The 13,680-nt window shown below is 44.6% G+C and overlaps 1 protein-coding gene across 8 annotated transcripts in view; it reads right to left on the minus strand.

Moving 5' to 3' along the window:
• Fhod3 (formin homology 2 domain containing 3) overlaps positions 1 to 13,680 on the minus strand; it is a 410,673-nt gene that overhangs the window by 113,524 nt on the left and 283,469 nt on the right. For all 8 annotated transcript variants that reach the window (XM_060377581.1, XM_060377579.1, XM_060377576.1 and 5 more), the window contains exon 10: positions 9,715 to 9,956. In XM_060377581.1, coding sequence (XP_060233564.1) covers positions 9,715 to 9,956 — 242 coding nt within the window. The remainder of the gene's footprint in view (positions 1 to 9,714; positions 9,957 to 13,680) is intronic.

Below are 13,680 nucleotides of genomic sequence, written 5' to 3' on the forward strand. Positions count from 1 at the left end.
CTTTTAATCTCATGTTTATAAAACCAAAACCACATGGCAGGAGCAAAGATCTCAGGAATGAAATGATGTCTCTGGGGCAATGTGGATTCTGTAACCAAGTTTTCCCAAAGTTCCTAGAATTGCCTCTGGCCCTTCTCTGAGTCACTGTGACTTTGGGAAGCAGTTTTTTAAAGGATAATCAAAGTCATTCATCATCCAAAAGGCACCCAGGACCCCTGAGCTCTGAAGAACAGGGCAGGAAGCCCTGCTCTATGCTTGGTTCTCCTTTGTCGTCTCTCTGAAGTCACTTACTGAGTTTTTATTTAGCCTCTATGTTGGCTGCCTTTACATAAGACAGTTTACATAGTTCACCTTTTTCCTGGTCCCGTTAGTACCTCCATTCACAGAAGAGGAACGGAGGCACTGAGATGTTAAGGACAGTGCCCAGGTTTGCCTGGCAATGAACTGAGGTTAAACCCAAGGAGCCCAACACTAGCATCACGGTCCTAACAGTTATGATGTGGTATCTCTACTCAGGATAACAGCTGGAGAAATGCCTAATAACTGGATAGAGCCACTTGTTCTTCCTTCCTTCCCCTCAATTGAATAATAGCAGTTCTTCTGCCTGCTCACAGGCATATGCAGCCCAGCAGCTCTCCTCTCCTCTTCTGCCCATTGTTCTTCTTTTGCGTCTCAATATTATGGCACAACCACCAGGAAGCCAAGAGATACAATGGATATCCATGACACCATGGGGTATACCTGGAACACCGTTATGGCCAATGTCAATTCTGAGAAGTCTCTCATAATTATAGCCTCATTTTGAAATTAAAAAAAAAAAGCTTTCAGTATGAGAATGGTGTTTCTGTCATTGCCATCTTTTTTGAGCATACAGAGTGACAGTGTAGCTTAAGGCTAGGTCTATTCTCTTCAGACCCTCATGAACCCTTGCCCAACACTTCATCAGCATCTTGTATGTTCAGTAGTGGCTTATCTTTTGCTCTCACATTTTAGTCTCTTGGACTTGTATCTTCAGGTCAGCCTTCATTAGTCCAGAATTACCACCAATTTCTTTCCATATATCCCTTTCTTTATCTTTTTTCCCCATCCTTCTCTCTCTGCCCCCTCCCCTTTACAGTGTCTTGCTCTGCAGTCCCAGATAGCTGGCTCTAAACTCTCAGAGATACTTCTTCCTCTGCTTCTCAAGTACTAGACGAATGTGTATGCATCACCGTGCCCAGTCCAATCACAACACCTAGGAAGCAAGGCTGAAACTGCCCCATCCATGACTGGATCCAATCAATCAACAACTCCTGGAAGAGCCTTCTCTCCTTCAAAAGACGCATCAGGAACCACATGCCCTTATGTCTACACCATCATGGATCACCTCAGCAAGCAAAGCAGCAGCAAACGCTGTGGGGAACACACGGTCCGTACAGGTCAAAGGGGAGCAAGCTCAGCCCTTCACCAACCAAATCAAAGACTGAGCAGTGACATCAGTCAGGCCTTCCCTCTACCCCACACCTGCATAGCTTGTCTCCTTGTGAAACCTCACACCATTGGAGTGACTAGCTTGAGAACGACTCATGCTTGAAGATGAGCACATTAAAGGGTCCTTGACTGGGAAAAGCGGGTGGTAGTCTCATTGGTATCATAAGATGATGGTCCAGCACTTTCTTTCCCAGGGATTTATCTCTGTTTCTCTGCCTCTTAGTTTACTTTTCCTGGGTTAAAGCCTCAGCTTCACCTTTCAGCTGTATATGTTTGGCTTCTATGGGTGCCTGTCCATGACTAGGGATTTCTATTCCTAGGTCTATTAAACACACCACACCCAGAGGTTACCGAGAGACCAGGATCCCACTTTACTGGGTGTTTGGGAGCAACCTCACTCAGTGAGCTTGAGTCTCAGTTCTATAAACCCTGCTCTTCTAGACCTCATAACCTCCCCCAATTCCCATCCTCCCCACAGTTCTACTTCCAGCTACTCTGATAGCATCCTAGCTTTCCACAATCTCCCCACCTGATCCAGTTCTCCCCAGTACTCCAGAGAGTCCTCATTGAAAGACCCATCCAACACACGAACATGCACATGTTCGCACATACACACATACCGAAAACACATACCACACATACCACACACATACCCATACACCCACACCACACACATGCACACACTTACACCAGTGTTTCCATTTGAAAATCACTGCTGGCTCTGTGTGGTTTTAAGGATCAATGTCTAATTTCCTCAGGATCTAGAAAGCTGCTCAGATATATATACATGCATATATATATATATATATATATATATATATATATATATATATATACATGCTGGAGGCAAAGAGTGAACTCCTGAAGAATTGAGAATCTAATCATAGTAAGTTTTCCAAAAGGCAGGAACTTTACAGTTTGACTTCTTCCTCCAGCCCCAGTGCCTTAATCGTTACCTCTTTCCAAGCTCCTTATTTATTGACCCCATCCTTGTGTCCTCTAGCCCACCGTTTGCTAGAGCTTACTCCGGAAGGGCCTTGGACAGCTCCGCACCCCTGGCTCCCATCCAGCAATAGTTACTTTGGGAGGTCACAGGCCCATTATTGCATCTCATTCATAGCAAATCACTTACCATCAGATAAACCTTCCCAAGTAGCTACTTGCTGCCCATGGTACCAGTGATGGTTAATATGGTTGTTGTGAAATCCTTTAGCAAGTTTATGCTGGAACATAAAATATTCTCTCCAGTTCACGTCCATATTTATTTAACAATTACCTTCTTTAATACAACAGTATCTGGGGAAGCTTTGGGGCATGAAGTGGCTAACAAACCCCTACCCAGCTAAGTGCTCATTTTTTGCTGTCTATCCTAACTTTCCTACCACCCTCTTAAAGAGATATCATCATTAAGAGCCCACCTGAGGCTGAGGCCAAGGCTATGAGCACACCTCTGTTCTTGACCACCACATCTGTTCCTTACTGCACCTGGCCAAGCCCAGCTGTAGTAGCCAGCACTTAATAGGTCACCCGAGGCAAAGATTTTATTAGCATAAAATGCTATATAACATGGACTTGTTTCGTAGTACACCTTTTCTTTGTAAACAGATTGCTTATTCCCAACTCCTTCCAAGAGTTAGGTCAACTTCATTACTCTGCTGCAGACCCCACAGGTAACCACTGAATGAATCCTGTATGTAACTCTGGCAACAGAACCCGTGGACAAGTCCTGTCCTAAAAGTTAAGCAACCAAATATATCTCCTCCTCGTCAAAATATAGGAAGATGAGCTCACTGGTCTAGTGGGCTCCGTAATTAGGTTCCCCATTTGCCCACTGTTTCCTGTGTCTGGTGGAGTGATGCCAATGCCCCCCCTACTTTACAGGAGCACAGTGAACATCCCCTCCAATCTCCTCCCCGTGCTCCCACCCACGGGCTCACCTTGAGGCCTGGCTCCCCTCCTCCCACCACCCACTGGGTCACTAAGCAGCGTGCACTGACTGTGAGATGCTATATCATTAGGATAACTTAGAGCCCGCTTCTCCCAGGCTCTAATTACTGAGAGTCAGCCAAGGCGTCCTTTCTATGGTGGCCCTCTTCTCTGCACCTTCCTTTCTCCATCTCTGCCAGAATGACTGGTTAGTCACTGTCCACTAGGAAGGCTTGCTTCAGAATTAGTGCTTTCAGAAGGCCTTCTCTGAAACCCAATCAGTGCCCATTCAAGAGAAAAGCAAACTGAATGACAACTTCGATCAAAAGCAATAAACAATATAGCTCTTTAAGATCACCAAGCTCAAGGAATCATTTGCCTTGAATGGCTTTTCTTCCTCAGAGAATCTGATTCACCCCCACCCCAAACTAAAACATTGCCCCTCTCAAACACATTCTAGCCCATAAAAGAGCATTGCCAGTCATCTTTGACTGGGTACAAGCTCTAAACCATGGCCGCCTGAGTTCCGAACCAGCAGTGCCACTGGTCAGCAGTGTGACCTAGGTAAGTTCCTTGTCTCTCTGTGCTTTAGTTTCCTTTCCTATTAAATAAAGAAAATGAAAGGCACTATAGCTTTCTCCACGGAAATTACAACACATGAGAAACTGTTTAGCAAATCAGACAGCACACAGCAAAGTGCCTCCTAAGTGGTACCTGCTGTTCTTCGTTCATTTGGGGGAACCCTTCGTCTCCCCAAGTCTACTGCCGTCTGGGTACCATTCAGAATCACCTTGGAGCTGAGCCTAAGATAGACATGTCTAAGCTTGGGGGGGGGGAGTAATGTTCAGAGCCTGACTTCACTGCCTTACAACAACTTGCATAGGGCCCTTGCTTTATAGTAGGGACCAGAGAGCATCTCAACAATGCTGACAGCTGCGATACTTGAAAAGCTTTATTGGGCACACAACCACCCAACAGCCAACGGGCAGCTAATGGTTGCTGGAAGAGCTTTCTTTTCCGGGGTGCAGCTGCCCGTAAGTCTCTCCTGTAAGTAACACAAATTAGACTCACTGGCACTTTAAGCTGCACTTAGGCGGAATTACTTGATTCTGTCTTCAGTGCCCTATCTGGGGTGAGATGTTTGTTTTCATCTCCTCCTCAAAAACTCACAAAATAGCCTGTGTTTTTTTAATCCTCATCTCCCAATTCCACCTGCACACCTCTGGCTTTGGGAACCTATATTCCTATCCCTCCACAGGATCATGATACCTAGCCTCAGACTAGCATACCTCTGTTATATAAGTATATTGTTGTATTGCCAATTTATTTCACGCAGGTTGTCACATTCCATGATGTCAATGTGATAGACTCAAAGCTGATTAGAGCTGGCTTGTTCAGTTACTGGTTGATTCATCAGAGTTAGTCAAGCCTGTCCCTAACCAAATTCAGCATTATTTGCTGAGGATTTGAAGAGTGAAAATTTGCTAAGCAGAGATAAAACAAACACTAGAAGAAGGGTTATTCTATAACCTACATAAGCCAGAGTAACCAGGGTTTAGATGTTTCACATCTCCATTCTTGTTAAAAAAATGGTGCCTCTCTGATAGCTGTCAAATGCCACTGACATCTTTATACCAGGAATATCATGTACAGACCTGAGTTTTTAAAAGATTCATGATGTTTTCTGAATAAGGTTAATGTTGATCCAAAGTTTGGTATGTGACATTTGAGGCAGGTACACAGAGTTCCACGTTCTTAAAAAAAAAAAAAAAAAAAAAAAAAAAAAGCTACCTTGTTCATTCCTGGAAGAATCCCAGGAAGGATCTGAAAAAACTCAAGCCAATTGCTTGAGCCTGCTAAGGCATGGTCCCAGAAACACACTGTGCAGAAAAGCTAATTTTTCAGTGAGGACTTCCCTGTGCATTATGGGACAACATTCCTGGACTCTTCCTACCACATGCCTGCAGCACCCTAGGGCCAGCAGTGACAACCAAAAACATATCCAAGTGTCCCTTGACTGGCAAAGTCATTCCTGGTTGAGAACTAATTCTGTAGGTATCACAGAAATAAGCTTCTCTTGCCATAACCTCCCTAAATGCCACATCTTCCCTGAATGTATCATTAGCCCTTTTCCTTCCAACAAGCTCTATAAACCCCTTCCCCAACTTACCATCCACCCTTCTTCAACTTCTCCTGTATCACAGGAATTTATAATCAACAAGATCTTCATAATCTCTTCATGGAATTTTCCACCTAGGGTCTCATATATCCAAAGCTGTCCTCAACTTTCTATGTAGCTCAGGATGACCCTGACCTATCAATCTGCCTGTCTCCATACCTGAGTACCAGGACTACAAATGTGTACTACCACATCTGGCCTACGTGATGCCAGGAATTAACCCCAGAATTTGTGCATGCTAGGCTCATGTCTACCAGCTAAGCCACATCACAGCTTCCTTTTACTTTCTTGTTCTAACCCCAACTATAAGACCACAGTCTTCTCATATGGTGTGATGGGTTTCCCTCTCCTTGCTCACATTTTTCTCATTGGCAATTTCAGCTCATTTCCTCCCAGTTCTCTAAAAATATCTGGCCCCTGAGAATAGTAGTTAGTAAAATACAACCAGTGAATTCAATCTGGCCTAAAATCTTTTTTGAGAGCCTGGGCGTTAGTATATACGTTACATTTTTAATGGTTGGAAAAAAAAAACTTGGGAGATTAGTATTCCATGACATATAAAATTTACACGACGGCCAGCCATCACTGCCCTCCAGTGCACATGGCACAGGTCTGTACTTTCCATTCCCCAGCCAGCTGTCATTGTGCACAACTTGCTAGGTCACTCTTCCGTGCTCTGAAAATATACACATGACTGAGAGCTAGATGACTGAGAGCAAGCACCAGTTGACTTAGTTCAGAATGACCTCTGGAGAGTGGAATGCTGTGTGCAACTCAAGGGGACAGAATTTTTAATTGCATACTGTATGTCCTGTGCAATGGTTCATACCAGAAACACTAGAAGACAGACCAGAAGGAGAGCTGATTGAACAGGGACTTATTTAGGGAGGCATGTAAAGATCAGAGACTGTACTAAGAAGCAGGAAATATATGAATAGAATGGGGTGCTCATGATGAAAAAAAAAAATGGCCCCAGCCTGTATGTACACTCCAATGGGTTCCTGCTTTAGGCTAGATAAATGCCAAGAATGTTTTAGTCCTAGGCATGACCATACTTGATACCAATGTGAGTCAGACAGACTGCTGAGGTTTGGGGGTTTTGTTCATTTTTTTTCTAATTAAATGAGCCCAAATAATTTTCTTAGCAGTAAGTGAAAATGCTTTGACTTTTCTTCTTATAACCATAGTTGCAAAAATTAACTACAGAGATGAAATTCATTGCAGTGTAACATCATATAAAAATTCCAGGTAACAGATAAGCTCTGTCTTATCTGGCCAATGGCCAATGTAAAAGCCATGCACAGTAATATGGGTTCAGGGTCACATTAGTATTACAAAAATGATAGCAAAAATCTCACAGGCTTGTGTCTGTAAGGAAGCTTGATGTGGTGTCCTATTCAACTCTTTTTGAACATTTATATTTACCTCAGTAAAGTCATGCCCACATGAAGACCAGTTCTCATTCTAAAAAGCCTGAAGTGTAAGTCTTGTTCCATGCATGTGACTGGCATTTGTCCTACCTTCCAAGAAGATTTTTATGAGGACTAAACTCAAATGATACAAGCAGAGAGTTCCACACACATTTCCAGCGACACGCATTCCTCTCTAACCTCTCACTTTCCTCCTGTTTTTTCCAATGTAGTGGGAGCACTTGTAGCACAGAAGAATACAATCTAGCCTCTGAGTTCTCCTATGTGGCATCTACAGGAACCCTGAGACAAACATGCACCAAATATGTCCAGGGAGTTTACAGTCTTCCTGGGCCTCTGGGAGGGGGGACATAACAGACTGGTTGGTTCTGAAGCACTACTTGGAGCACACAGATGTTGACAGGTGCTCTGCTAAGCACACAGAGACCATTTCTCATTTTCTTTCTTGTCATCTTCTCTGCCATTGCACTCTTGCCTTGATGAGATGAAAACCGCACCATCACCATGCCACCCTAGATGCCCTCCAACAGGCTTTACGGACAAAGTTATTTCAATGTTACAGGGCTGTACGATGTTCTCTTTTCAGGTTTGTACTTTGCATTTACATTCGTTTACCTATTTTTTTTTTTTTTGCAGTACTAAAGATCAAACTCAGAGCCTCACACGTGGTTGGCAAGTACTCTGCACTGAGCTACACCCTGTTTCTCTTAAATGTTTTCTACCTCTACAAACTGGAGAGTACTTTCCCCAAATGCTACTAAATCTTACATTAAAGCAATAATGTCAGCACAACAAAATGTGCATACTCTGAAAAGAACAAAACAAGCATTGTTTAGAGCAGTGTTTCCGTGTCCTCTTTCCAACCCGCAACCCCAAATCCAATTTCTGCTGAGCCCAGAACTTGAAGACTATGAACTGCTCTCAGGATGGTCCCATGCACCGCAATCATCTTTGACAACTTACAAAAAAAAAAAAAAAAATGGAGTCACTCGGCTGTCACTCAAACATACAACATTAGGACCTTTGAAAAGCAGAAGAGGAAGAACAAGGCCAGAAACAAGCATGACACAATGAGACAGAGCGAGGAACTAGCGAGGCCAATGAGGCTCGCCTCTCTCCTGCCTTCAGCATCTCCACTGGTTTTAAACAGTTTTCAGCTACTGTAGATATTTCCCTCAACCTCCTCTGAATTCACACCCCAAGGTGCTAGCTAGGGCAGTGCTGGGAAAGTGCTTCAGGTACACTGTGGTCCAGCCCTGGATGAGTTTCTGGGGCACAAAATGCAATGTTCACAGTGAATCTTCCCAACTTTATTCAGAAATTTGGGGCTTTCACCAGAACAGAGCTGGTCATACAGACTCAGAAAACAGGACCTCTGGGGCCATCACCTAGAAAGAGACCATGGGTGCTGCACATGGCTTTCAAACCCGGTCCTCCTGCTTCTTGGGTAACAGGCATGCAAAGATGTGGCCTGCTGCGTGCCCATGTGACTCCACGAGCACCAGGCTGCTTGAGCTACATCTTGGTGATGGAGATGGTGGGTTATTCTCTTGGGAGGAAACCACTCATTCTTGATGACTGACTTTCTAAAGGTGGTCCAGTGTATTCTGAGTTATTTTCTCCTTTCATGCAGCCACATAATCTAAACTCTACTCCCAGACACATTTCCAGGATGAGAGACAATGGTGGAGCCACTGCTACTGATAAGAACCTGGCTTGCATCCAACCCCAGCAGCAAATGAACGGGGAGGTCAACCTCTGTGGCCCATTTTTCCAGCGACCAAACAGCATCCACGTGCAGCAGGTATCAGGGCCCGAGAAGCCAAGCCATCCTTATATTGTACCTGTTTTCCCCAGAATCATTCCCGGTTCCCACAGGTACAGTTTAAGCTTCCTTTTTGGAACCTGTACAATTTCTTATGAGCCTATGGGTTGCTCTATTTTTTTCTATTTACCTTAGTTTCTTTATGGTAGCTTAGATAGGAGGTGTATAAAGATAAAGATAATACTTTTTGTTGTATACATGTATATCTATCTTTGTACCTTTGATCCATAGTGGACATTTTATTGATAAAAATGTCTACTGAGTATCTAAATGATGAAAATGAATGTGTGCTGAATATAAAGAGATGTTTTTAAATTTATACATATTTATTCTGCATATGTAAATCCAATCTGTGTATGACTACATTATCTCAAGAGCCATCCTCTCTTGCATTTCTCTGGTGATATAGCATTTATTTCTTTTCTTTTTCATTTTTTAATTAATTAATTCAATTTACATCTTGGTCATAGGCCTCTCCTTCCTCTCCTCCCAGTCCTGCCCTCCTTCCTGCATCCCCCTCTTTTATTCCTTAGAATAGGGGAGACACCTCCCCAGACACCCCAGCTCATCATGATTCACCTGAGGACTGATTCACATGAGGACTGAGTTTACCTTCCTCCCCTGTGAACTGGTAGGCCATGGTTTTGTATTTTGGGTTTTGCCATTTTGTAAAATACTAGGTGAGTGTGGTAAAGTCAAGTTTGTGCTTGCCATCAGGAGCAGCTCAAGTGGAAGCTCCCTGAGGGAGGTATGGTTTAGTGGTAGAGGGAAGGCAGGAAGCAAGGCCAGGAGGTCCTACCATCTAGTGGGGAGCGTACATGTGACCCACAGCCTTTCCCCTCTTCCCAGCAGTATTCTCTTTCCACTGCTGGGGTTAAGCTTACTTTTCACAGAGATCTCGAACTTGGCTGGGTTTGAAGGCAGGAACCGACTGGGAGCAGGGACTGGTGGGAGCTGACAGCGGGCTCTTGATATTCTGGATCGAATGTCTACGGCTCCTTCTGCGGTCAAGGCCCTGGTGCTCACCCACACTGCCACCAGAACACACGCTGGCCCTCCTTCGGTCGCGGTGCCCACTTGGGGGTGGCTCAGCTGTCTCATCGCCATCCTCATGCCTGAGTGCCACCTGAAAAAACAGAGTGTATCAGGCGAGTCAACTTGATAGCTTTTCTCGGCCTTGATTGTGACTATATGTCACCTGTGATTAGATTTAAAGCTGCTTTTTGTTTGTTCTTTTCCCCACATTGCAGGCTTTGGCTCCACCTCAAAGTGACCCCTACCTGTGTTTAGAAGTAAAGCTCAGTATATTTATTCTATCACCAAGGATCATGTATGGATATAACCTAGAACCCCTGCTCGGATATAGCCCATGGTAGCTCAGTGTCCAAATGGGTTCTCTAATAAGGGGAACAGGGACTATTTCTGACATGAACTCAATGGCGAGCTCTTCCACTCCCCTCCCACGAAGGAAGAGCAGCCTGGCTAGGCCACAGAAGAGGACATTGCAGCCAGTCCTGAGGAGACTTGATAAGGTCAGATGGAGGGGGAGGAGGACCTCCCCTGTTGGTGGACTTGGAAAGGGGCAGGGAGAAGACGAGGGAGGGAGGGTGGGATTGGGAGGGAATGAGGAAGGGGGCTACAGCTGGGATATAAAATAAATAACCTGTGATTAATATAAAAAATAAAAATATATAACTAATAATAAAAATTTAAAAAAAAGAATGTAAACGCTCATCCAGTGCTATGTCTGCTTGCCTGCTGGCATTCTCTCCACCATGATGGTCATGGACTCTAACCCTCCGGAAACTTGAGCCCAAAATTAAATGCTTTCTTTAAAAAAAAAGAAGAAGTCAAACTCAATCTGTGATTGTGCAGTGCCTGTCACTATGCATTTTGTGGATCAAACAGATATAGAGGAGACAATTAGAGAGGCAAACACCCACACCCTGACATTCGGGAAGCAGGGAGCCAAGCTGCTCGCTCATGGTAGCCAGGATGCAGAGAGTGCCACAGAGAAAATCTTGTCTTAAAAGACCTTTCCCATTGGCCTACTTCTTCCACCTAGACTCTGCCTCGTAATTTTTGCTACCACTTAACACTGTGACCAGATTATGTGTCCATCAGTGGCTTAAATCATCCATTATGTTAAAGACCAGATCACCTCTTAGTGACTAGAATCACGTGACCCACTGAAAGACACTTCCTATGCAAATCAACACTAATTCAGACCTCACACCCACATTTTCTCTTGCCTGACTTTCATCATTCTCTGCCCTCCCATGGTTCTTCTCCATTGTGCAAGGCAGAGGCTTTTCTGGGGCCTCCTGGGTTCCACACCTGAACATTATGTGGTGCCTCCGTGAGAATGCCTGGCCTTGTGAGGCTACCAAAGATGGGGAGGTCTCTGTAGATGGTCCTCAAGCAGTGATGCCCTCCTCTGACTCAAGCACAGAGGAAGTGGTTGGGAAGTTCCCAAACTCTTTCACTACACAGAACCACTAGGTTTGACAACCTGCAGCCCCGCTGCACCAGGCTCAACTAAGCCTGTTGGACTAAGCAACTGTAGAGTCACATGGCCCCGCGTATGCCCAAATGTCTAAGTTTTCTGGTTTTGGTGAGGTTCACAACTTAATTATGCCCAGTGAGAAAACAGTGGGATAAAGAGAAGCTAGAGATCTGAGAAGGTTGTATGGTTTCACATCTTGGGGACAGGAAAGCAGACTTCTGCAAAAAGCAATGGCCTGACATTTTCACATGGTGTGTTGCTCTGACAGGGAGTGCCTGGCTAGGGTAAGCAGCTCAGCCACTCGCATCAAGGTTCAGGGGATCCTATCAGTGCCCAAGACATACAGCTGATGAACAACAGGCCACCTCCCTTCGCCCTTCACCCTCCTTTACTTCTAACCCCAACTTTTAGATAAGATGCATTTAGTGTGACCTATCTAAGTGACAGAAATATTCCATAGCGAGTGCTCAGATACGTGAAAGTGATTTGAAAATCTTCTGGTCATTTTATTCTCCATACAATTCATTCTCAGACACAGTGTTAAAAGGCTCGGGGCAAGAACTGATGAGTTCACCTAGGGCTCATCTTTGCAAATTCTCACTGGAAATTCCTTTTCTTAGGAGTCCTGTCAGGAAGCATGAGTATTAAAAATGAAGCTCAATGTGGGCTGAGTGACAGCTCTCATCTCAGCTTTAAAACTCTAAGCGGCACTGTGTAGGCAAGTTTGAGAACGAGAGCACCATGCCAGTGGCAGGGTTTCTGAGTATTTCTCATCTGTTCTTCCCCCATTTCAGACAGAACGCTCTTAGACCATGTGAACTCCCCCTGACCTAAGCGTTGACTCTGTTTCTTATTAAAGCACACATTTGCAGTGATATGAGTGGGCCGAGAGCACAGTTCAGATAGTTCTAATTCCTCGTCTAACCTCAAAGTTCCGACTAGCAAGTGACATTCCACTCACAGCGCCTTCCCGAGAAGCATAGTGTGCGGGGAGTCGCTGTCCACTGCCCCATGTCAAGGAAAAGGGAGGCGACCAGAATGTTCACATAAAGAGAAGAATCTGAGTGAGCTATCTAGGCGATGCTGTAATGTGTAACTCACTTGGGATTTCCTAAATTCAGAGCTGTGACAAAAAAAAAAAAAAAAAAAACTTGTCAAAGGAGAAAGAGGAAGGGAGGGAGTTGGGGAGGAGAGGGGGTAGTACAGCCAGGTGTGGTGGTGTAGCCCATAACCTCAGCGAGTCAGGATCTGCGGCACAGTATTCTGAGCACAAGCCCAGCCTGAAATGTGTAACAAGCCCCTGTCTGTAAGTAACAACAAGAAGAGGAGCTATAATGAATTATGCGCAATTACTAAGGGACCGCTGAATTTTAAACCTCGTGTGCTATGGACATTTCAGACAGATAAGGACGAGTACAAACCTGTGTGACATGTGTGTCACCCACAGCAGTGCTACAGCTGCCAACTCAAGAGTCAACAGTCGCTCAATTACTTCTCACTTTTCATCTTTCAACCCCATGGGTGCTGGGACACATGCCTGTAGTCCCAGCGCTTGGGAAGGCAGAAGCAGGTGCATCTCTGTGAGTTTGAGGCCAGCCTGGTCTATAAATCGAGTCCAGGACAGCTACATAGAGAGAAACCCGGCCTCGAAAAACCAACCAACCAACAATCCCCAAAAAAACCATGACCAAGAAAATTTTAAGCTTACATCATTATTATCTGAAAGTATTTTAATAGATATCCATAAAAACTGCTGAAACCATAATCACCCTATTATTGTCCCATTTAACATAATAATTTCCTAACATTATCAAATATTAATTTTTGGTGGGAGGCTGTAGGGAGGGAATTCTGGGCATGTGCATGATAAGCACATGCTCTACCAGTGAGTTACACTTATGACTACATAGTGTGAGGTCTCCAGTGACTTACACACACCCCTGTGTCATCCCCTCCCACCTCCGGTCTAGACTTAGCTGTGTGACTTGCTTTGAGCAACTCAAACATGTTTAATGGAGTTCAAAAACCACTACCATTTTCTGAGAGTTTATCACTATGTGGCTGTGATCCATGACAGGTGGCTGTCTTAGTAACAGATGTGACCCTTTCCCACACTGCCGTCTCATACCTACACAATTAAGTTCAGCTGTTAAGTGAGGTGAGTGTCAGTGTCATGACAAGAGACTGTGTGATAGCAGGTTGTGGCCACAGCATACCTTCTGGCTTCCTTACTCTATGTCATTCCCTCCCACACAGAGGCTAGGCTTGACCATGTGGATTGCTTTGGCCAATGGGCCATCAGTAAACATGGCACCAAGCTTGAAAGTATTTGTGCTAGTCTTGC

Source organism: Meriones unguiculatus, chromosome 2 (assembly GCF_030254825.1).
Source record: "Meriones unguiculatus strain TT.TT164.6M chromosome 2, Bangor_MerUng_6.1, whole genome shotgun sequence".
In the NCBI taxonomy this organism is placed as follows: Eukaryota; Metazoa; Chordata; class Mammalia; order Rodentia; family Muridae; genus Meriones; species Meriones unguiculatus.